Below are 26,481 nucleotides of genomic sequence, written 5' to 3' on the forward strand. Positions count from 1 at the left end.
CCAGTTCCAGTAATTCAAGTTTAACTGTTCAAATACAATAATCATCAATGCATACGGAGACCGTAGGTGGTATCACATTCAACAAATCTGCTAGGTCAAAGACGAGTGTTGTTTGATATGAAAGGGAGACACAAAGCATTTCGCCAACAACTTAATTCTTTGCAGAAGGAGAGTAGATTTCTCAAACAGTTGGTAGTAAATCAAAAAAAAATAGAAGCAAGTATAAACTATTCAATACGTTTTTATTCTTAGTTATCGTATCTTCACTTGGCTTTTGATTTATGTTCAACAAATACGCTGATTACAGTGTTGTCATTCGTGGTCGTATAAATTACTATATACAATTTCATTACCATCTAGAATTTCTCGTAAACAGAGACAAAGAAACAAATTTCGTGTGCCCTCTCTCTCTATAAGCAACCGATCGTTAAAAAGGAGACGGGTTTCTAAAAAATCCCACTTTTCTCTGATGCAACTACGAAGCAGCCAGGAGTGAGCGAGCACTGGAGGTCGAAAAATCAAAGCATTGCTAGTACTTTTACAACTATGACTAATAGCAGGTACAATATATGATTCGTTTGCAGTCTGTTCACTTTGTTTCGAATTAGGTTGCTCATTTACTATTCGAGTGCTGTACTATGTAGCGGATAGTGGCATTAGTGTGCTGTTATGCTAGTGATCGGTGAGGTAGTAATTTCGAGTGGCTTAGGGTTCTAGTATTTACAGACTGGTTTCTTAAAGCAAAATAAATACAACTCAATTCATTTAGGCGGTATTCCATCTAAGAGTACAATTTAATATATTACAGAATATTATCTCTTAAGGCGCTAAGTACTGGGGCAATTGTCGCTATTCTAGGTTTTTATAAAATTGGGGCTTGGTTTTCTTTATAGAATATTTTCTTTACACGTGCATTGGCAATATAAGAAATAAATAGTTTTAATTTATGATTCAGTCTGGTTTAGTTTGTTTTGTCGCTCTGCTACCCTGCTTAAAGCACAATATGTACACTATCTATTGACAGTTAATCTCAACAAAAGTGAGCTGCATTTCTAAATTAAACATGGACCGAATCGTAATAAAAGGATGGTCAGCCATCAGAGACATGCATCAAGCTAACCATAAAATTTTGAACTTAGAAACACATCTTGCTCAAATATAAAATTCATCTGATTAAATTTTTCAATCAAATTCTTCTCTATATATCAACTACAGCTAACATGCAAATAAGTTATCGCCTATCTATTACTTTTGTCCAGCTATGTACACAATCTTCCAATGTTCGTAGTCTGATGCTACGTGACCTGTTGCGTCAAGAGGTTCACCAGTTCCGCATGATCCATGTTGTTGAGTGTTTGCATATCGACGCCAAGTGCAGTAGCTACCGCTTCCATATCCAACCCGAAGGATGCCAGCAACTCGAGAAATTTCATCTCTTCACCGGTCAACGGATTCGTCAACGTCGGACAGGAGTGATTACACTGGGGCCAACTACATCGTTCCAGTAGCCTCAACGAGCACTTCTTTGGTTCGGCGATATCCTGCCCAAAGGCCATTGCAGCGTTCCGGTTTTGCTGCTGTCGATGTTTCCGGTTATTGTTCATATTCTTTCGGTTCCGATTTTTATGATTCAGACGTTTCTTGTTCTGATTCCGCAACCGATGTCGAACGTTTAGCTGTGGTTGGTTTTGTTTATTTGAGTTAAGACTACTGTTAAGACTATTATTACCGTTGCCGATACTATTTGGTGACCGTTCTAGTCTAGGAACATTTGTTGATTGGGATTCTTCATGTTTTTGCTGATGGCGAGTGTGGTTCCGTCCACCTTCTCGCCCGTTGTTCTTGTTCAATCGATTTATTCGACGTTGGTTCTGGCGCTCCCGCCTTTCCTGGCGTCGTTTTTCGCGCTCCTCTTTGGTCAGCTTGGGTCTCTTCGGTTCACCATTTTGCTGCACCGTAGAACCGTTGCTGCCCATATCGTTCGGTTGCTTTTTCTGTCTCCCGCCATTATGCTTCCTGCGCAGCTTCTGTGGATTAGGATTTCTGTTCGATTGTCGCCTCTGAACCTGCTTCTCACGCACGTCTGACTGTTCCCAACAGCGCATTGCATCAACCAAACTGATATCGTCGATCCTGATATTCAACCAGTCCCGCTTCGTCAGCACGGAATGGCCGATACAGGAAGGAGCAAATACCGCCGTCACGTTGTTCAGCGATTCCCGTAGTGCTCCGCCCATATCGTGAATGTAATCCCACTGCTGGGGTGTTACCGGAGCACCGACGTGATCAGCTCGCATCTGGGCTTCATCGAACAGCCATTGGAAGACGAATAAGGGTGCTGTAAGAAAGGTGAGATAGATTAAGTCATTGTAAATCTTCAATAAAAGTTTTCTGCAAACTTACATTTCAGTGTGTTGTACAATCGATGACCAAAATAGCAACGCCAGGGTTCTTTGGAATGTTCTGTGACACAGGCCGGTGGAAGTGCTCCATTCCACATTCTCCAGCCTTGGCGAACGGCTTCAGAGGCAGTCAGAGCTCCAGGAGTGTAAGGTTCTCTATCTAAGAACCAACCAGAGTCACTCACACCTCTCACACTCACTGTCAATCCTGTGAAGCAATGACATTTATTCAGTCAGTACATCTGAATTCAGCAGAAGGAATAAAATCTACAACGCATACCTCTTTCGTTTTGCAGAAAACTTCTAACCATGTCCAGATTAAGCATCACACCAAGTCCACCGGCCGAAGAGCCTGCCATCAGTAGATCGGCACCTTGCGAATGGCCCAGGCCAAGTGGAATCAAATCCGAAATCACTTGCCGAACGATCAATGATCCCATGAAACGTAGCCCATCTCGCATATCCGGCTTGACCTTAGTTCCGCTCCATGAATCACTGCTACAGTAGGGCACAAATACATGATTTGCATTGTACCAGTAAGGATTCTCCGAAGGCAATGGTGATAGGAGTCCACCAACTGTGAAGAAATGGAGAATCACATATTATAGAATATAACAATTTTCCGAGGAAAAAGTTCAAACTCTTACCATCTCTTGTCTCAGGCCATTGTGCCGAGGTCATTAGGTGACGTAGCTTCAACCATCTGGCACGGCACGATTTATGATCGTAGCAATGCCAACCTCCCTCGAAAAACACCACCCACCGCCTAGATCCGGGAGACTTTCTCAGATAGAATCCCGCCTGGGATCCATCGTTGCAAGTCACCGTTCGGTTCGATAAAAACACCCTCTTCAGCTCCTTCTGAACCATCCTCGGTGGGGGCGGATTATTGCTCGAACCGTGACTGCCAGCACTGTTATAACTGACGACTGCATCGCCCGTCAACAGCGCACCGGATAATGACATTTCATGAGCGGCTGCCGTTTCACCAACTAATCGCTGAATCGAATTACTTTCGATGGAAATATTGGCCATCCGTAGACGACTACCGCCGCCATTCGCTTGATTCCCATTTATTCCTGCCATGGCGGCCCGGCATTGACAGGGACCGATGGAATGCGTCACAATCAGGACCATGGTTGCGATGGTTGCCTAAAAATCGGTATGAGAACAAAAATGCGGATTTAATTAAATCAAAAGAACAATCAATAAGTAAATTAACTAAAGTAACTGGTTAAAGAAAAATGCAAACATTTTTTTTCATTCTTCTGACTTCGACTTCGCATTGCATTAGCAGTTCAAATTGAACTGTCATTGCCACTTAATTCTGTAAATATAATTGAGAAGTTTCTAAAACTAACAAGCAGAAACGAATCAAGATCGATTTACTCCGACTTGGATGAAACTTTATAAACGTCTATAAAATGACAAACCAAAAGTGTTTCTCGGATTGAGAGACCAATTCGACTAAAAAAGGTGAAATCTATTTGTTGCAAGTAATTTCATCAAATCGTTATAACTATATTATCGGATACTGGAAGGGTACAATATACAAGCAATGAGCTTTCGCAACAAATTGGCTCAGTTTAAACGCATTCAAAACAGTAATCCAAGCCTTTTTAATTCAGAAATGCTTACAGAGAGGGTTTGTTCCATATATCTTTGGTTGTGTGAAATGAGATTTCGTTTGTTGCAATTCATCCCGGTAATGTTCAAGTATATGTGAAATCTAGGCTGAACTTGACTAAGAACGAAATAACAACTAGACTTGCTCGTTTAAGCAATTGCTAATCATGTTAAAAATTGTCAATTTTATAGATTAAACTTACAGAACAAAAGAGCAATTGTATTATTATATAAATTAAAATACAAATTATCTCATAGGTTTTGACTACAGATAGATTTCATATTTATTTCATGTACAAGCTTCTAAATTTTGTTCAATCCAATTTAATAATACATGTTCTCCATTGGAACAAACAAGTAATTACAACATAAGGTAGTTTCCCTTTCAGAATATTTAAACGCCAACGTAGCTTCCACGCAAAATGTAACATAATTTCTAGCACAGCGAAGACGGCGGTTTTTTTTATTTCATAATATATTTAATAAGGCACAGTCTTAGCTCTGGACGGCGGGTTGGCCATCCAATCATGCTTACAAAACCCCAAACAGTAGCAGAAGAAGTAGCGTATCGGTAGCCAACCTGAAGGCGGTACTTTGTGCTGTTTTCATGTTGTTTTGTGCCTCTCTTTCTCACCATGCCGCAAGAATATTGCTGCTACTGGTCATACTCGCTGCACAGGACTACGGTTGATCATCATGGACCATGGATCATGGAGATTAGTTCGAACATCATGGTCGTCCCCTGGCATGGCATGGCATGTCAGATTTTCTTGTTCTTGCAATCTACACCGCACCGCTTCAACCATCGCGCTCATGCAACACTTCGGCCGCATCGATAGTCTCAGTCAGTTCATCAATCAGCTCGATAATATCGATGTGCCGCCATTGATTTTTCTTTTGTTTGATTTTACTTTCTAGCCTCATCTGTTTCAATGTTCTCGATTATAAAGTTTCTTATAGTTTGAACACGTTTCTCAATACAGATTTTGGCGCCGGTAGTTCAAGAAAGGCATGATGGATGGCAGAATATAATCGACTATTCACATACTTGAATGTTGGATGACAATGAATTTATTTGCTGAGGAAATATTCGCAATAAAAAAGCACACATCCGCAGAATGCTAATATCATAACCTTAGTCCTTTCTGAATGAGTTAGAGGCTTCAAATCGAGGATCGTAACTTCACAATCAAAACAAACCCAAAGAACAAATTACGTTGCGGCAACATATTCCAAACCTGTTTGCAACCAAAATTTTCTTATTCTAGGGGTCACCATAGGTATAGGATTGAAATTGTGAGTAGAAATAAGAATAGGAATAGAAATGGGAACAGCAATAACAATGGGATTGGTAATATGAATACGAGGATTGTTACTTATGTATTTTGCCAAAAAATGTATTATATGTGATCGGAAATGGTTTTATTGTTTTTCAAAATATTCCCCAATATGATCAATACACTTGAACCAATTTGCATAGCATTTGTTCTACTCTTCTTGAGCTTTGAACGCTTCAACAGCTTCTTTAGGAGTATTGAATCGCTCTCCACGCAGTTCATTCTTTACGGAAGGGAACAAATAGAAGTCGTTAGGTGGCAAGTCGATGTGTGAGAGTTTACATTATCGTGATGAAAAAATGGTGGTATACCAATAAGAATTGACGATCTTATAATCCTCCAAAGCAACGGTAGCAATATCTCCGTTTATACCGAAAAAACAAGTCGTTTATACTGAAAAACACCGTTTTTTTCAGCATATCTTTGCATTAATCGACACGAGACTTTTTTGAGCGATTTTTTTTTTTGTTGTGGTAAAATTGTCAACTCACTGTAAACAAAACAAATAGCGCTTAAATGACAGATTGTTCTGAAGATGGTAAGTCGAAAATGTCAAACTTTATGATTAAAACATCAAATCCACCGGGTAACACTTAGTGTTGCCAAGGTTAAATACATACATTGACAACCTATTATCACAGACTAACAGACAGGACACTCAAATTAGATTCTTCAATCATTTTAACGGTCATTTCGAATATTCCATTATTTGGGACAGTACTCACATGTGTCATGATGGCGCCACGTTACCCTATCAAAAACATCATGTCTGTCATCTAGACTGTCTTTATTTTTTTCATTTACCAACAGAGTTGCCATTCATACAGAATTACCTGTAATGTATTGATTTGTATACGTCCATGCGAATTTCATGCAGGATACAGATTTAATACATATTGCCAAAGATAAACTGAAGATTACAATGTTCCATACGTTTCATTGAAAAATGTTGGGTCAGTAATCGTGAGCCAGTTGGTTCAGTAATAATGTAATTTTATTGACCCTCCGTTAACAAGCGTCGACTAGTTCCGACAAAATGCCATGGAAACAATACAAGTTAGAAAGGAAGCACACATATGTTTACATTCAGCATATAATGATTTCTTGCCACAACTGATGCTTCATGGGATGAGGCTATAACAAACTAAATAAATTCTAGACAATGGTTCTAAGTAGTTTTCACTTTCTTATTCTAAGAATCACTGATATAAAGCGAAATTTCTCAATATCGTTCATACTGTAACTTGATATTTTTCCAAACATAAACAATCATCGAGGGGTCCTATTCAAATGATACCTAAGAAATCGCAGACTACTCTATCTTGAGTTTATCTTTGATATTGCCTAAACTATATACATAATTGCGCCTACTTCTCATCCTCCAACTCAATAAAAAATCGAACCCGTTTTGTTACAATATTTACTTGCTTCTGGTCTGCCGCCACTTAATTTCGGGTGAAAACTACCAACACAATAAAAAATAGTCTAGATGAACAAATTTGAGTCGAATAAATGGTTACCCTCCAACATCAAGAAAAAGTTAAATATATTATCAACGTAATCCAATAAATCATTGTGACGATTCATTTTCAAATATTTTGATGAAATCAGGCATCCCTGCAAGCAGCTGATCGGTGTTGACAAACGAGGGGAAACCAACTAGTAAAAAAACTTTTACATAACACAAGGGGTGTACAGATAGTAAATAGTTCGCGCAGTACAATATAGGTGGAACTAGTGCATCACGAAAAATAATTTTTATTAGAATTTACTCATACTGTCATGTCTGTTAGTCTGTGCTATTATGTTGGTTGGTGATTTTTAACCTTAATATTATTACGCTCGGCGTATTACTCTAAGGATGAAATTTGCTTCTGCCATTCTGTGATTTTGGTTGTAAGAAATATTAGTAAACTTATTTGTCATATAAACGGGAAGATAATACCTAACATGCTTACTAAAATTATCATTTTAGTTCGGTTTCCAAATTTCCAACGTTCAGTTTCCAAACTTCCAACAGCAATAATACATTTAAACTAGATCTGTTTACCCTTGATACAAGACCACATTGTAAGTTCGAATCGCACTTAAGATTGACTACATGGGTTGAGCCGTAATTAAGAAAATGTTGTGGATAGAGATCAACGCACTTTGTCGGTTACGTCACTTATCCGTTTACTTCTTTATAACGGGGAAGTGGCTTCCATATGCCATTCAAACATAAAAGCAGTTTTCAAAAAGCCCAAAACTTCAGCTAAATAAGCTCAGGTTTTTTCGAGAAAATTCAACAGATAGAAAGAATTAGTGATTCTGTACATTATAAATCGTCCGCGAAGTCTGTTGAAACCGAAAAGCCAAATTCCACAAAAATGAAATTGTAATGCCAAGACTTTGACTTTGACGGTTTGTAGGTTGTGTGACTTCTACGATTATATCTCCGAAAGCGGAAGTGTCTGCCATTAGCTTTCATATCGTCACTAAGAGCAAATTCAGTAGCTGGAAGTTTTATATTGGCGATCTATAACAGAACTATCACTAGAACTAACGTATCTCCAGCAAACCGTTTCAGTTTTGTTTATTCAAACAGTTCTACTGTCAAGTGAAACGCTGCTAGGGCTGCCGGTTTTTCTTGTTATAATTTGCAGATTCTAATTTTAAAACTGACATAAATTATGCACAAACAAAGAACTGGAAGACTTCTGAACGTGTCCTAAGGGCACATTCAGTAGTGTTCTAGTTCTAGATGCTTAATTTATGTCAGTTACAAAATTTAAATCTGATTTTTATAACAAGAAAAACTGGCAGTCCCAGCAGTGTTTCAAATACACAAAAAATAGAACGGCATCGTAGACCAGTTTTAAATTTGACAGAAAAACTGGTCGAATAAATAAAACTAGAACGGCTTGCTGGGGATACGTTTGTTCCAGTTTCTGTTCTATTATAGATCTTTCATATAGAACTTCTAGCTGCTGAATTTGCTCTTATGATTCAAAAGTAGCTTTCAAATGAGCTGGTTGAAATTGGCACAAGCATCTTCGATAGTATAAACAAAAAAAAAACTAGGGATCTTCGGGGCTCCGGTCAAAAGTCGGTATATCCTGTATATGTAATATTAATCACAGCACTTATCATCGTATCAAGTAGGCCAAAATAGGCTTGAGATTTCTCTAATTGGCTTGGAATGTTCAAGAATTCTGCTGCTTCTAAAAAAAAACTTTTTAACGTGAAAAATGGAATATATCGGTCTTTCGATGTCATTTCGCATCGTCATTTCGATAAAACTTCATTGAAATATCATTCCATGTCATTCAAGAGTAGAATAAGCTGTAAACAAACCAACAACTTCATTCATCACCAGTTCACTTGTGAGTTCATCTAACAATTCCTAATGGTAGTCAACGAATCAAAGAAATTATTGTATAGCAAAAATCTTAATTATCGGTAGCACTGGATGGGACTGAAAATCTTCAAGCTCTCTCTTTCTCTCTATCTTACTCTTCCATTACAAAACTCTCTCAACTCTCCGCCGCGTTGTCGGCAAGTGGTTGTTTTTCTTCTCATCCGCTTTATGTCAGATTTTCCTCTCCGGCTGCCACCAGACCGTCGCGCTAAGGTCTCACTGTGGTTGGTACTTCCTCAAAATCCTGCTTCCACGATTGCGCATCAAGCCGATTGCACTTTATTTTCTTTCTCGCCACATCTTCCATCTCCGTTCGGCTTCATCTGTTTATTTTACAGATTTTCTTTCTGCGGTCAAAGAATGGAACCTTGTTCTTGTTTGCGGGTATGAGAATTCCCAACCGCAAGCACAAGGATTACAAACAAGTCCTTGTTAGACGAAGAGCATATAGTGCGGTATAATCTCAATATTTGCTCCCAGTACCAGGTACCGGTACCATTCATCTTCTTCGGTTAAACTCCAGCTTTCACACCTATTTCTTGGAGCTTGTTTACTTAGGATCAACCGGCAGTCTGCCTTCTAGATATCTGTTTGTTGTTCTTTTACGAGAAGCCTGTTGTCTGCGAGATCACACAGAGAATAAATCTTGCTGCGCCAACGCTAAAGTGCCGACGTCGCCGCTGCCGCCGACTATGTCGAACGGACCCCGACGGGCGGACAACGACTGTCGGCACATTCTTTGACAAAGCAATCGTGTTGGTTTGCATTCCAAGCCGCCGCGAAACCTGCTCAACAATTAATTATCAGCTGGAGAGCTCGAATTTCAAGAGCATTGCCGACACTGCCTGCTCGCCTGCAGACGCCATTGGGCCGTAAATCACGGCACCGATTTGCCGATATGTGCGTCGAAGCCGCCCTCTCGGCAGGGAACCTGTGCGGACCGGACGTGTTCATTGCTATCCGACTGCCACCAGGGTAATTCGACGATCCAGAGCACAAACAAATTTTGACCCCCTCTCGCGATCGGTCGGTGCCCGGGCCTGGCCGAATCGTACTCACATCAAAGCACCTTACCCCTTGTAGTGCGGATTAATTTATTGAACTCACTCCTTTCTGGATGATTGCCACTGTGCGGAGTGATTTTTCCGCGAAATGCCGCACTGTTTGCTTTACGGGATTCGATTTTTCAACAACAATTGGACACTTTTACGATGTACCAAAAAAGATTACCATGGTTGTTGCGGTGCTGTTGGTGAAAGGCAACTGATCCGGACATAAACGATGAGCAAAGTGAACTTTCGGTACTACATTTCAACGTGAAATCCTTACAGATCGGGACACGAACATCTTCCAAAGCATGGACCCTCACATGAACTATACTTTTAATTATTGAGTGATCCGCTACCGATCTTCGGTCGGATCATCGTCGGGAGGGGCAAACAATTTAATAAAGGTAATTGTCGATCCATTCCAAACCATACCATTTGTACCTAAATATGTATATTGTATACAAATAAGCGTCTGTTTGATATGAAGGCGACACCGCATCGTTACGCAAGTTGATAAACGCCATAAAAAACCGGTCTTTAGACTGAACAGGCGCATTTTGCGCCTTGTCAACCGGTCTGTGTCACACCGTGTAGTCTGCGGCGCGAATTCCATCTGCAGATTGGAACGAGGTTGATCTTTTAGCAAGTATGTCGTTGCCTCGGTCATGTCTCCGGCATCTCGTTATGGTATGTGGCGGCTTTTCGCATATCACTACTGTCAAGAAATTCTCACAAGACAACAACAACAACCACAAAAAAAAACAATGACAACAGGAATATCAGGCTTGTCGAGTACTCGAAATCTTCCACCACCGACTCTCGGCTCGACTCTGAACGTATGAGACAGCTACGACAACGGCCAGTTCGGTGATTTACGGTCACGTGAAAATTACCTACAATATTTTCGTCATATGATGTCCCTGACGCGCTCTCCCTCTCGCTATTTTCGCTATCTCGCTGACACCCAAACATTGGTATCTGGCCGCTATTATTCCCTGCCTACCGTCGAGCAAGAGCCCACTACAACCTAAAATCACGCGCTTCGCAGTCGGCGAGGAGGGTGGAGAATGAAAATCGACCAAAAGCGTAAAACTGGGCTCCACACGGTCGTGGGGTGCTGCTAGAGTACGAGAAAAAAGAAACATAACAAACGAAAGATCAAAGGAATTTTGCCGACAAGAAATAACAGTCTCTCTTTTCTCAACGAACGAATGAACGGACGAACGACAGAACACACCGGTGAGCCTGTATATGTGTTAGGGGACGACCGGCTGGAATCTCCGGACTAGCCTGACGAACCAGCGCACTGGTGTCGGTCAGTCGAGGACTGGATCTGCGGGCTGTTAGTTTGCAGGCGTTAGGTTATGTCTGATTTTAAACGAGAAGACCTTGAGAGGAGTCTTCTGGTTATCCAGTACATTTTTTCTATGGTCATTTGATCCATGACAATCAGATCTTTTTATTAACATTTTCCCAAACTCGTTATGAGCATAGAAATGTTATGAACATTTCAGGTTTCACACATGAGCACCACAAACCCAAAAGGTTACTATACAATAAACGGTATGCTGCTTGTATACGCTAAATTATCACTTCCGTACACGCAAAACGCTTCGTTGTCACCCATTTGCTCCAAATCTCGTCTCCCGATCAACCATGTAATGTAATAATAACAATACCGGTGCCGATATCAACGTGGCAGCGGCACGATCATCGGACTTCTTTATTATAGGCTAAAACTGTAGCTAAATTACAGAAATTTGCCAGGTGATACCGTGTTTCTGCTGCTGCGGATTTTTAATGCATACGCACAACAAAGATGCACTCTTTTAGCGCACATTGGAGTGAAATTGCTGCAGCTTGGTCAGAAAAAAAACGATTTAAAATTAATTCCTTTTGTCATTTTTTTGGTACCGATAGAATGCGTCTAAATGAGTGTGACATTACGCTACTTTGAGCATAGGAATAAATGTTTCACTTCATGAAAAATTTAAGAGAAAACCACAGAGCCTTACGTTAAAGCAGACCCTGTCAGCTTGGGGCGAAATCAGTCTTCAGCTCAGTAACGTCATCGCACGGCATCACATTCAACATATCATGTCAATTATATGGGTGCGCAGTGCTGCTATTTTGACACGCACAAACTTAACATTTCTTTTCCCTACTTCTAGGTACGAGATTCGATGCGAACTCGCCTGAGGGCGCCATGCTCGCAAAACAGGATGTTCCCAATGTTTTGTTCGGGAAATGTGTGAGCTGGATATCTTGTTAATATGATGTCTTTGATTAAAATCACTTCTGAGATAGTTCGCTATCGACACATTTGATAAAATCAAATATACTATTTCTTCAAACCTTTACCGGTGTGCAAAAAGGAGAAACTAATTCAGCTAATCTAAGGTTGAATCAATATATCATATGTCACTCGGCGAAATTCAATCATCACACCTTGCTTGACACCAGCAATCTATTTCGAAGGCACTTCAGTAGGTTCTTCTCTGCCCAACTAACAGTTTTTGTTACCGTAACGTATTTGTGATCAGTTTGCAACAACAACAAAATTAGTGATTGTTACTTGCATCTAACTTCATATTTTACATTGAAGCAAATTGGATTTTTTCAAAGAACGTGTAAGAAATGATGTAATATTCTTGTTATTGACGTTATAAAACTTTTGCAGTATTTAAACCACCTGTTCACCCCTAGCCTTCAACAAAAATGTGTTTTGTTGCAGTTTCGTTACCATTACGTTGCCGCTACGTCAATTCACGATAACGATTTGCGAATGCGCTTTCGTGTTCAGAATGGTTTTGCAACAATCAAATAAACCTATTTTTAACTAGTAGCTGAATTAAAGCTGTGATCAAATTTATGTTTGAATTAAGTAACGATTACTTTTAAATGATAATTAGTTCAATATGACAAAAAGATGTGGTGATTGTAATCTTAAATATATATTTGGTAAGCAATTATTTTATGAAGAAACTGTCACTTTGTTTTAACAAGTTTAACACAAAAACAATGTTTGTGCTTTTTTGCAACATAGTTTGGACTTGATTATATAACAACTAGTTACTTATTGCTACAAGTATAGGTAAAGCAAGCAGAGATGGCATTTCACCAAAGTGATACACGCTGGAGTCAGATTCTTGTTCACAACAAGGATGCAAAAAACGAAGCACCGCACAAAGAGGAAAGCGCACTTCTTCTCAGTGTCGAATAGACAGCATTTGAGTGTGTGCTTGTGGTTAAAGCAGCTGGCGGGAGTGAAACACATTCTCTTCGCATGAATCGCTCACACGCGCTCTCGTCTAAATACACCCAAGTGACCACTGGCGCGTGATGGTGAGCGAACTCTTCTGTGAACTTCAATTAGAAGAGAGTAGATCCACAAGTAGCAATCCGCAACTAGTTCTGATACGACAAAGTCCAAACTATGTTGCAACAAGAGCACGAATATGTTTTTTATGTTATACTGGTTAAAACATGGTGACAGCAATGTTTCATCATAACATAACTAGTTACGAAATAGTTAATTAGGTTTCCAATAATAATAATTAATAATAACATCTTTGTGTCATATTGAATTAAATATAATTTACAAGCTATCGTTACTTAATCCAAACATATCTTTAATCACAACAATGCTTCTAGCTACTAGTTGAAAATAAGTTTATTTGACTTCAATAGTAGCAACCCGTAACTAGTTTTGATACCACTTAACCCAACTGTGTTGCAACAAGAGCACGAACATGTTTTTTATGTTATACTGGTTAAAACAAGGTGACAGCAGTGTTTCTTTATAACGTAAACATTGAACTAACTATCATTTGTAAGTTATCGTTACTTGATTCTAACATATCTTTAATCACAGCTATGCTTTTAGCTACTAGTTGAAAAAAGGTTCATTTTCCGTTGCGAAATCATTATAAATACGTAAGCGTATATGTAAATCGTTACTGTGAATTGATGTAGTAATAACTTAGATATTATAAGATTATAACATATAATTTCTTCATTGATTCAGATAGTTATCGGTAGGTTTTCCCAACGTTATGATAACGAAAATGTAAACAAAACAACTTTTGTTGGCTCGAATATGGCAAACACAATATGGAGTCTCAAGAAGTGTATGAAACATAAATAAAACCAGGATAATACTTGTTTCAAAACTACTTTTTGCCGAAAATAGTGAAAGGCAGAATAGTCATTTTTGTTCTATGCACTGTCATAAACACGAAGAAAATAATATAGGGATTGAACATCGATTGTGATAATATTATAATTCTTATGATATATGATTTAAAAATGATGAGAAATCACTCTACTTGGAATAATTTTGAGCATTCTGAACATAGTGTTATTTTCCTGTTTTTTTGTTATATCTTTATAAACAGATTGATTGAAGGCGCATAAAAAACAGTTAAGTAAAATTTAATTCCGCTCGACAGTTTGAAAATCGTTGTGAAATTTGTACCTTGTATCAAGTTTGTGATTTAAAGTACTCTTCTGTTTTTTTATTGATGATAGAAAAGTGTTCTGTATTCATTCAATGTTTATAATGTCGATGGTGACTAAGTTTCAACTAGTTTAATTGAAAACAAGTTATTTTCAAGTTATGAAAAAATAAGTTCTTTCAGTATGACATTACAACGTAACGACAACTTATTTTTAGCCGACCTAACAACTAGTAGAAACTGCGCTTTTTGAGTCATGCAAGTGGTTAGATATTAGTAACAATCACTCAAATATCTGGTTGCAAACTAGTCACAAACAAGCTAGCGTAACAAAAATTGTTACTTGGGTCTGGCCTTGCTATGCTAAATTTGCAAGAAAAACCGAAAATTTTACGATAAATTGTTTTATTTTGCTGATTTTGCGTGTCCACGCTTCTTCTACGCAAACCATACAGCAGAGTGCTCACCGGCGTGTACACCTCTGTGAAAGTATCTGCATCCACCTCAGAGAATTTATTAGCTAATGCTTTAGCACTTTGGTGCGATTCAGTGGAAGAGGTAAAAGGAAATAAACAAACGCATTCATGATGCTTGCACACTTTATACAACAGTGGTGTATAAATGTGAAAGAGAAGAGCTCTCGTTGAAGTTGTCAGTGCGAGGGGAGAAATTTTGCTTGCTCTTCGTCACACAGAGGAGATAGACATCTCTGATAGCAAGATATTTGAAATATTAGCTCTCGACTTCATAACCCACGATTGAAACGACTACATATATATAACTCAACACGAACTTATGCCCAAACGGTCTTCAAATCTAGTACCTTACACATCTATTGCCATTCGATCTACAATCGCGTCGATTTCTTGGCGTTATTTAATCAAATGAACCATTGTTATACTCGATGGAACTGGCTTCCCTGGCACTTTTTTCGATTGAAATAGGTTAAGAGTTCGCTCAATCTTTGGAAAACGCACTGAGCAAATGTCTGTGTGTGTGTGTGTGTGTGTGTGTGTGTGTGTGTGTGTGTGTGTGTGTGTGTGTGTGTGTGTGTGTGTGTACGAATGTGTGTGCAAAATAAAGAGGTTTTAATCTCAGAAAAAGCTGAACCAATTTTGACCAAACTAGTTGCGAATCAAAGCTCTTCCAGGAAGTAGGTATATCTTATCTGATGATTGCTTTCCGAATAATACAAACTTTTATTTAATAATTTGACAATATCTGTCACAATTGACATTAAAAACTGAAAAATCCAAATTTAGATATCTTACCGTAACACCAATCAAACGAGACGTAGATTGTAAGAATCCGTCAACTATTCACGGAGGTATCGATTTTTTCGGCATATTTCAATAATTAGGGTTTTGAACTCACTCAAATATATTAAAAAAATTATGCACATTTTTTTAAATTGTCCTGATTATTTTGATAAACATTTTGTCCTATTTGGTTCAATAAAGCAATCGATAATCGATGATTTTTAGAGAAAAGCGACTCTTGATTCAGAAAACATGTGGATTGATGAACTGATAGGTGAATTAAGCACGTCTCTATTCTTATAACATTGTTTTTCAATGGCTTAAATTATAATGTGATACAAATTAGGATATTGGTTTCAATATGAAACAAATGGAATAAATAACAATATTTCGCATCGACACTTGTAAAATCCAAGACAAAAAAATCATAAAAAAGAATTCTTAAGAAGAATTCAAGAAAAATCTTTAATTCACAGATTTTTGATCGGAATGTCATAACATCTTAGATCTTATAATAGAAGTTTTAATTTTGGACACCTAGAAAAAATCGTGTAAATTTACGTCTTCTGAGACCGACATATTCGAGCGTCAAATGTGACTTATTTTTACAGTTGATCTAACGCATATTCTGACATATTTTTAAGTTCTGAAACATGTAAATTTACATACCTGTTTGAAAGGGTGAGTATTTTCGACACATATTTAAATCAATTTTGTAAAATACATCCATTTTACGAATAATGTTCTCATTAACTGAGTTGTATGTGGAATTGCGTCACACGAAATTTTCAAACTTTTCTGTAGTGTATGGCCTTTCATCGGTCATTCGCTGACAAAGTTGTTCAACTAATAATGTTTTTAGTTACTTTCTAGCTCTCAGGTAATACAAAAAAATCAAAGCAAAAATAAAGTATTTTTAAAAACATATCCAAACTTATTTGCCCAGGAATCATAAGGAATCAAATTTGTTGTCCTGGCCGTGCATTGAATTCGCTTGTTACACTAATCAAATGTAATAACTTACCATATCTTTGAAACGGAACAAATCTAGAATAAACTATCGAATTATTGTTCCGTTATTTGCTAACAAAAAAGTTACTCCATATAACCCATTCTAACCGGCAAATCCCACTGTGCAACTAACAAGAACTCATTTTGCATTTCCTTTGATTTTGTTCCGCACAGCGCAGTCGCTGCAATTTAGCCGGCACCGCAGGTGACGGTGCAGCGTTCTTGTTTACGAAAATTGCGATACTATATTCCACTTCCTTTTTGTAAAACACGCTCGGGAGATCGACGTACGCGTCCGACCAACTCAGAACACATCGGCGACTGGAGCGCGAGCGAGAGAGTGGATGCACACTCATAACAGGTGCAACACGTCCCGTTTATTTTTCTTTATCCTGATGCCACAACCTCGTACCTCGAAATTTCTTCCTGAGCCCTGTTGGCTCCTTTTTCTACCTTCCTTGAACTACCAAAAAATGAATTTGCAAAAATATGCGGCGGATGTGGGTCTTTTCAATCGAGCCCGTGAACTTGGCCAACCTTCTCATGTTCATGAGCAAGACAAATTTTTTAAACCCGAGAGTAACGCGGTGCTTCCCTTGTAATCTTTTATTTATTGTATTATATTTGCACTCTCTTATTTCAATCGCTTTCGGAACGAGCCATTTTTCGGAACCCCTCCCGCATTCTGAAATGGTGGGTGAAAAAATGCACTTTTAGGTTGTGTGCGACTGCGGGATAGCAGCGCATCGTACAATGGAGATGCTAAATATATGCCATTTAAGTCTACCATCATCGCCGACACCACGAGACGGCCGGCGAGCACAAAGAGGTTGTTAATCTGTTGCCGCAAGAGGTTCGACATATCATTTCAACTGCGTGATCGAACATCACCGGAAACCTCACCTCGTAGTACATCCTGAAGCCCCCCCCCCGATGTTATCCACACTGCTACGCTATGCATCCACTTGGCTTGCTGCCTGCAATCCACACATGAACGACCTCAATAAGTTGATCCCTATTTCAAAGCTTACTGCATTTAGCAGACACCATAGGCGGCAAAATTGATCCCGTGTCCAAAGGGCGGACCCTTTGATCTTGAACGAGTTTTTCGCTTAACATCACCGCGTGCGGTTGATCTGCTTGTCTGTTGTGGCGCCTTCTGCAACCCCGTTGCCGATCTGATCGGCGACTGCCACTAGACAGTTGGCACCCTACCGGACAGATGATTAATATGATGGATAATCACAAGTCCATCCAACAGTGACACCTCAGAGTGGCACCCGTTTGTCCAGTAGGAAAGTAAGAAAATCATTTGAACTAATCGTCGGAACAGTAGACCAACCCATTCTGTCGAGTTTCAGTTTGTCATTCGCATAATTACTATCCGACGATCAACAGCCGACGACGTGCAACGCTTTTCACAGTTCAATGAGTGTTCGCGAGACAATTATGCTCCAAAGGTAGCCGTCCGCTACCATAAAGGTGCCCGTGGGCGTACAAACAACAATCAGTACCGGAATGTCGTTGCTGCTGTCGAGTAAATTGCGCGTGGTACGACGGCGGCGTGTTGTTTTGCTTACAAACAAACACCACACTCCACCAGCCCTTCGTTGTGGGACACGCAGCGGTTCTTCTTTTGTCGGCAACCGCCCGAACGGCGCGGGTCTCACGATTTACAACTTTTATATGTACTACATGGCTTGGAACACAAATATCTACTTATGTTGTACTCTCGAGCTGGTGTCCAACGACGGGTAGCCGAAGCGGTTTCTCTCGGTTGACTTTGCTTGATAGTGTAAGAGATATCGCTTTTTTTGTTGTTATTCTTAGATCTATACATGGTTCTTCGTCTGGTGCAGGATTTTTAATATTTTAGAAGTTGAACCTTGGCCCGGCTGCTGGATTGTGAACGTTATCTGGTTGATTGCACACTTCTTTGCTCATACCATCTTGATCATATCTAGGGATGAGAAAACGCCGCTTCCGATGGAAAACTTTTACCACCTCGGAATTTGGCCGGCGTGATTGCCGTCCTGGCTGCTTCTTGGCCGCAATTCGTTGGTTGAATGATTCCGATTTGTAAGTTTCGAAGGAACTCAAATCTTTTTTTAGAATACAGTACTTGCTTGATAGGTGACTCGAATGATCTGTTCAATCGTCATTCATATATTTGTTTGCTTATTTACATATTTAGATGTTAGTGCACTCTGGTTTCTGAACTACAAACATACGATACATTTGTTGTTGTTGAATGATTATATGTCAATTACTGTTTAAAATATCTTTTATTCATAATATTTGGTTAGGTTTCCTATGTTTACTATTTGATTCTTTAGCAGCAATCAAGATTCTCAAGTTCATCCAATTTTCGATATATTTGTCTAAAACACACCGATCGTTGTCATATCGAAAAATTACGATTTCGTGCCTGGTCGAATGCTGTGATCATTTTACATTCTATGCAAACGTTAAACAAATTAGTTAAGTTTGATAAAATGGGTCTTTCATTACTTGACCATTCGAAAGCAGTTGTGAAATATACGACGCTGAGTAGAACCCAAATCTGCCCCAATTAAGACCAGCGAGTTCGGCGAAGATTTCAGCGATAAGAAAACTCAGTCGTGTTGCTTTAAAACACGACTGAAGAACGAGACCGTTCATGGATTTAAGCACACGAGAAGAACAAATCCAACAAAAGTTATTTAAACACGGAGCACTTGGAAGCAAATCATCACCTTAAGTTTGTCAGAAGTTTTCAGAAGATTGAGAAAAACAGGAATCATTCTCCATAACGACAACACAAGTTCTCGCACATCGCGTCAAACTATTGACTTTTTGAACGTTCTCAACAACGAATCATTGGGCCGTCCACTGTATTGCCTCGATTCAGCCCATAATAATTCCTTCTTACAACGTTCGAAGAAACGGTTGTTGCTTTCAAAATGCATATTTTCTTCTTTGGAATGGAAAAAATACAATCTTTTGTTATAAGTTGTACATTTCAGCACATTTCACAAAAATAAAACTTTGAGAATTCGCAATTACCGCTTAATCAAACGATTAACATTGGTTATAATCAGCTTACCAGCATAGTGCTTTAATTCAATAACAACACTATTATTTTGCATTAATGAAATGTCTAATAATGTCAGTATATTCGGTTCAATAATTACGTTAACTTGTATTGGTTCCTGAATACAACGAGATCGTATCAATTGATTTTTTTTCGGTATTCAATCATTATTATATTGAGTCTACGAGTTAGTTTTAAGGATTTCTTTCCAAAAAGTTATTATTTTATTGTAGAAAGTTAGTACAAAGAAATTCTTTTAAGAGCCATCGCTTTCAACAACTTTTGCCCACCTCGCGGGAAATTAGAGTCGATGTCCATCAAGATCATGCATCAGTTGTCGAAACATACAGAAATCCAATGTTGCTATAACTAGGCAGTATGGCGGATGAGGAACCACTTCCGATTTCAGCTTTCAGAGATAAATTTTGTTTGACAACGTGCGGTCGTTCATAGTCATGGAGCAAGATTACTTTTGCTGTCTAGCCATTTCTGACGTGATGCTTGGATGCGTAGCAACTCATAAGAGACTTACTAAAGCTTGCTTCATTTAGAATTAGAACAAACTTTTGCTCATATTGTGGCGCTCCAGGTGGACGGATTTGGAAGTTCTTGGCGCCCACGTGTCGGGAATTTTGTCAGCTTCAGATAAGATTTTTTACATTCCGCAAATCGACTGTACTTTGTAAACAATCAACATGGAAGCCAAAAGAAGGGAAAAAATTGTGCACAGTTATTTGGAAAATCCATTGTGGTCTGCATCTAGGCTAGCTAAACAGCTGAAATTGCCCAGAAATACCGTATGGCGCGTTATCAAACGATATAAGGAAACATTGACGACGATTCAGAAGCCACAAGCCAATCGTCGGAGAGGAACTGTAGACCGGAAACTGCGTGGTAAGATTTGTATCGAGCTAGCAAACAGCCAAATCGGATCATAAAACAGAATAGTGTGGTCAAAATTCGTGCTCGGAAACTATATGACCAGGTGCTGACCAAGTTCGACGGGTGTCTTCTGATGGACGATGAAACCTATGTCAAGGCTGACTTCGGGCAAATCCCAGGTTGCCCATTTTACTTGGCAACGGCTCGGGGGGATGTTCCAGCCAAATTTAAATTTGTTTTAGTCGACAAATTCACAAGAAAATTTATGATTTGTCGAGGCATTTGTAGTTGTGGCAAAAAACGAAAGTTTTCGTTACAAATAAGACAATGACATCGGAACCATACCAAAAAGAGTGTCTCCAAAAACGAATTTTGCCATTCATTCGATCCCACGACCATCCCGTAATGTTTTGGACAGATTTGGCAAGCTGTCATTACAGAAAAGTCGTTCAATGCAGAGGTATGCAGAGAAAGGGGTCCAGTTTGTTCCGAAAAACCTTAACCCACCCAACTGCCCCCAGTTCCGCCCTATTGAGAAATACTGGGCAATCATGAAGAGGAGACTCAAGGCAAAGGGAAAGGTTGTCAAAGACATCAATCAGATGACGACCTGGTGGAATAAGATAGCTAAAACGATGGACGAAGAAGGTGTGCGCCGCCTAATGAGCCGTGTTACAGGAAAAACACGAGAATTCCTTCGAAACCGTGACGTATAATTTTATCCGTATTTTTCTTAAAAGTATGAAGAAAACGCTACATTTGTATAAAAAAAGATCTTGAATTCAATAATAAATAACTGAAATACAGGCAATTGTATTTGTTCCAATTCTATCTGAAGCTTTAGTCCCATCAAATGAATAGCATCTATAGTTTTACCTCACGATGTTCTGTATTTAAAATTGTCATTTATCCCCAGTCAAAATGCGATTCAATTCAAGTTTATAACGAAAAACAATTTTGATGGAAAATTATGTTATGAATTCTCGTACTGCTATGCCAATTCAGACGCACTATTCAGACATGCTGACAAAGCTGCGCTCCTGTTTCTTCTATGAATCAAATTCATACAGCCTTTCGTCGCTATTATCGCTGATGGGAATGTGGAAAAAATCAGAGAATTCACTGAACAAAGTCACTAATAACCAAGAAATGTTAATTTGACTATCCAAAAACAAGCTAGCTCACACATTTTCGAATAAAATTGCGGTTGAAAAGAAAGCGAAGATGAATCTAGTTGAAAACGTTTATTGTAGGCAGTTCGTCGATAATTCAAATTTATGATGTATCTATGCAACTTTCGAATGAGTTTCAAAGTCTTTCAATCTGTTTCGCATAGTTACATTTCGGAATGATACTTCATTTCTATAAAGTATAAAGTGATCACATAACTATGCCACAAAGGACTGAAAAGCTAAAAAGAGCTCATTGATCATAAAAAAAAGTCTGCCTGCAAATTCATCCCGCACTGTTCGTTCATTTCGTTATATCGGAACTTTTCAACCGAAATGACGCGCGGTAAACAAACTGTACATCGGCGACTATCCGGTTAATGTCCGCATGATCGAATAGCCGCATGATCATCGGACACCAGACACCAGCGAAGCAAAACATTGACCGCCCGCGATTCGCTTTGAAGATTCGTGTGGTTTTATTGCTCTGGAGATGGGAAATTAGCACAAGTAGACACGCTTACACATGCCATTTGACGGTGATGATACCTTTGAAGTCGTCGTTTGCAAAACCGTTTATAGTTTGGGTGAATTGCAGTGTTCTGAATCGTGATCACAGGTATATCGGGTGGAGGACATATCTCTGACAGAGTAGCCGTCCAGTGCACGTGATTTTCTCGCCCCCGTGTGATTGAGCGAGGTGGTTACACGATCGCATGTAACACACGTAAGACACTGCAGGCGCGGGTAACTTGAAAGAAATGTCGGATAAATACATTTTCGCCATTTTCTCTTTGATCTGTAGCAAACCGGCCGGACTTGTGCACTGCCAGAGAACTGCTGCTCTTGTGGGATCCCGCAGAGAGCTCTACTTTCATGTCAATTTAGCTGTAGACCAACTAACTTTTCTGACTAACTCAAGGAGGTGGTTGTTTTTCTTTTTCAACCGTAGGTTAACCGGGAAAAGAAAAACAAGTTGCACCGATGGACTTGAGCTGAAGTGCTAAAAGAAGATCACTTGAAAGAATAAGATTTAATTCAGAACCTATGAAGGAAAGGTCTTCATCTGCAGCTGTAGACTACAGTTTCCCCAGTGAGACGAACAGGCGGAAAGATTGGAAGATAGATGAATGGATACACTTAGCTCATGAAGATGAAAGCGATGTGCAGCAGAAACCTGACAGCTATTAATTAAATGGAAAAATTATTTAAATTACTTTATAATCACCGATAGAGGGCAATTATAATGCGATTAATCTGAGCGCACGCGTACGCTGCCAGCATTAAGAATGGGTTTGCCACAGGGCGTACTGCGCATCCAACTACGATGTGTTAGACTATGAGATGGTACACAAAACATAGAATTTTCTTCCGGAGAAACTATTGCAGGCCAAAAATGCTAGTTTCAATTTTGAAGCACGAGCTCGACTCGCGCCAACCTCTGCCGGATCCGTCCGTCATGGATCTCGCCCACCTCTCTCTCTCTCTCTCTCTCTCTCTCTCTCTCTCTCTCTCTCTCTCTCTCTCTCTCTCTCTCTCTCTCTCTCTCTCTCTCTCTCTCTCTCTCTCTCTCTCTCTCTCTCTCTCTCTCTCTCTCTCTCTCTCTCTGGCCTCTACCTTAGTAAACTCAATCACAGACCACGAATTCCGCTTTCCTTCCTGGAGTGCCACAACCGATCAGGTTGCTGACTGGAATTGTAGCTCATCGCGCGGTACGACGCCTATGTGCGGCTAGTTCGGTGTGCGCCGCCACGTTCGGCTAGATGATGAACGAGCCCTTCCTTGGCGTTAACGAGCATCGTGTTGAAGGCAACATCAAAGGATCCGCCGCCGAAGCCGCCAGCCGCAAAATGAATTTGATAGGCTCGGCTAAAAGAGGCGCGATACCGCCACCATCACTTATTATTAAATTATGTATAATTTCAGATACAGTTTACTATTATTATTGTATCATTAATGATATTTCTTCTCTCATTTTTCGCTCTTTTGCTCAGCTGCCGGCTGGCCGCCGCGGACTACTGTCGATACTGGTTTCGTTTGCGATGGCCCCTTTCGACCCGCGTGCCGTTTGTTTCACTCACTTTGCCCCGTACAACTCAACTTAGCTCAAGTATGTACTGTGTGTTGTCTTCGGTTCGACATTGGAACCAAGTGGTGGATCTAATAAAGACAGACGAAAGGAACAACTGTGAGGTTTAGTTGGAAAAGCGTAGTGCGAAGAATAACTGAATAATAACGCACTGTTGAATATGGATTATTCAAAAATACTTTGGAAAACTGATTCAAGTTGATTGCACGCAAAATTAAAATGCTTATAATCTCTTTCTTAGTCTTATGCCGTTTTTCATTGAAAATCACTGGTGACGTGGATTGCTCTGGTTTTGCACTTTCGAGCAGAAATGCAACATTCTGACGGTGTTTCATTGCGATTTCTGCTCTAAAGTGCAAAACCAGAGCAATCCACGCCACCAGTGTTTTTCAATGAAAAACGCCATTAGAATGACAATAAAATGTATTAGCGTTAGAGGAACTTCACCAGAGAACGTGTGTGAACTGCAACCGGACCAAAGACCAGTAAATGGTATCTCTAAATGTGTTGTTTTCCTACTAAGCTTGTACTAATCAGTGAATACTCGTTTAAATAGTAAAATATCTGATCATCCGGTTTCATTATTTGTTGATTTTATTTGCTGCCAATAAATTAAACCGCCATCTACAGAAACATTTAATGAATGATATTGGAACAATTTAAGACAGCTTCGAAATCTATCGAGCATTCAACATTCAGTATAACGTTCAAATTGTTGGGAATCAAATTTAGGTAGATGATGTAACCATTTTCCAGATAATGTGTTTAATTTTCCGCGTTTCGCTTTCGGCTCATCAGTGCTTAAAGCAGTTCATCAATTTAAGCCGCTAAACAAACACAAAGTTTGCACAATTTATGTAACACTTTAATAATGTGAATCCATCAAAAACACTGATTTTCTACAACTGTGAAAAGCTGTCAAAAATTTATTAAAATTAAAAACTGTCAGAGTCAGGGTTGGCGGTTCAATACGTAGGGTGCTGGTCTTACAAGCCAATTGTCGCATGTTCGAGTCGCCCTGGAAGGATTCTAAGGTTGATGTCAGAGTGAGCGCCGAAAGCGGAGCGAAGCGAAGCGATTCAATGCGATGTACTGATAACGCATCACTTTCACTCTGACAGGTTTGCTTTGATCAAATGTAGTTTGCTCGCACGCATGTCTTGACGCTTCGTGTGACGTTTTCACTCTGACAGCAGCCTAAGGGTGAAGCCAGAGTGGGCGCAACACGCGACGCGAAGCGATGCGATCCGAACATTAAAGGATCTGAATTTCGTTCATTTGTTTCCAGCAAAAAAATAACATGTATTTCAGAGCAAACACGAGGCGTTGCATAGTGACAAGCGATTTTCGGTGCGACAAACAACGAAGCAGTGCGTGCTCAGTTTTTCATGCGACTAATGAGCGAACAAAGGTTTCCTAAATTATTGTTCGTCATGGCGGAAGAAGATAATTTGATTGATATCGAAGCTCTAATCAAAGTAGTTTTTCAACTGAATGCGCTTTGGGATCAACAATGTCGCAACTATGGAGCTGGGTTTTTGTGAACAAGTGTTGGAAAGAGGTTTCGAAAACATTGGAAATTAGTGGAAAGCACAATCAATTAAAGTGCATTAAATGAGTTTTGAGGATATTTCGAGTAATCTCGAATGAAAAAATCTAAAAAGTGCTTTTTTCATAAATTTTTAAGGAAAAATGGAAACATCTACGCGATACTTTGGTTCTGGAGCTATGAAAACTACTAAAATTTAGATCCATTGTTTTCAAGTGGTGATGTTATCACCTCGAGCTGGCTTTATTTCAACAGACATTTTTCAAATAAAAATCTTCGGGGAATCTAAAGCCTTCTGTACATTACAACGACAACGACATGATTGATATCGTCGAAGGAGGATCATTTGAAACGGCAAGATTGAAGATTTACATTCTGCAAAAGAAGCTACAACTTCGGATAAAGCTGCAGCAATTGACATTACAGCATGTAGATGGATTAAATAAGAGTGGATCCAATCAAGATTATTTCGTTTGATTTTGATCAAAATTATCTTTTCAATAAATATGAACACATATAAAATATATTGTTTTGTTACTACTGTACAAATCACCTCGACTTTGGCTACTATCTCTCATTGGAAATCTTTCGCGCTACGCATCGCGTCGCGTGTCGCGCCCACTCTGGCTTCACCTTAAGTGTAAGTAGGATCGTAGTACTAGCCATGCAATGGTTCTGTATGCTAAGAATCGGTTGCGAAATCTATTGAAACAGATGGTTAAATTCCACTAAAGGAAGGTAGAACCAAGTCTTTTCTTTACTTTTCAAGAAAATAAATCAGGAACGGTTGTCCGGTGGAGTGCTCTAAGTTTCAATTCTATTATACATCTTCAATGTAAAATTTTGAAGAGTGTCCCAGTTCTAGATACATTATGCATGACAGTTATAAAAGGGAGTTTTAGCTAACAAAACCGACAACCCCAGCTGCATTGTGGCATTTGTTATTTTGGAACAATTACAACTTAAACTGCATGTTTCAATTTTAATTCTATTAAGTGTTTACCACATACACTTTGCTTGCTCTTAACGTGAAACATGGATAAACATGGGTAAAGATTCATTTCTAAGGTTTATCATTAGAATCAAGCCATCAACAAATAAAATAAAATACAATAAATAAGAGAAGCATAGAGTAGCTTTCAATTACTGTCTACAAGTGTTCTGCATTATACATTCAT

At 39.2% G+C, this 26,481-nt stretch overlaps 1 protein-coding gene across 1 annotated transcript in view; it reads right to left on the reverse strand.

The window, feature by feature from the left end:
- Positions 1 to 267: 267 nt before the first annotated feature.
- The window catches only part of LOC131437597 (palmitoleoyl-protein carboxylesterase NOTUM), a 29,989-nt gene continuing 3,775 nt past the window's right edge, over positions 268 to 26,481 (reverse strand). Inside the window, exons 2-5 of the mRNA XM_058607053.1 lie at positions 3,050 to 3,554; positions 2,683 to 2,979; positions 2,404 to 2,610; positions 268 to 2,338 (exon numbers count right to left, since the gene is read on the reverse strand). Coding sequence (XP_058463036.1) covers positions 1,296 to 2,338; positions 2,404 to 2,610; positions 2,683 to 2,979; positions 3,050 to 3,554 — 2,052 coding nt within the window. The 3' untranslated portion in view covers positions 268 to 1,295. The remainder of the gene's footprint in view (positions 2,339 to 2,403; positions 2,611 to 2,682; positions 2,980 to 3,049; positions 3,555 to 26,481) is intronic.

The sequence above is a fragment of the Malaya genurostris genome, chromosome 3 (assembly GCF_030247185.1).
Source record: "Malaya genurostris strain Urasoe2022 chromosome 3, Malgen_1.1, whole genome shotgun sequence".
Taxonomy (NCBI): Eukaryota; Metazoa; Arthropoda; class Insecta; order Diptera; family Culicidae; genus Malaya; species Malaya genurostris.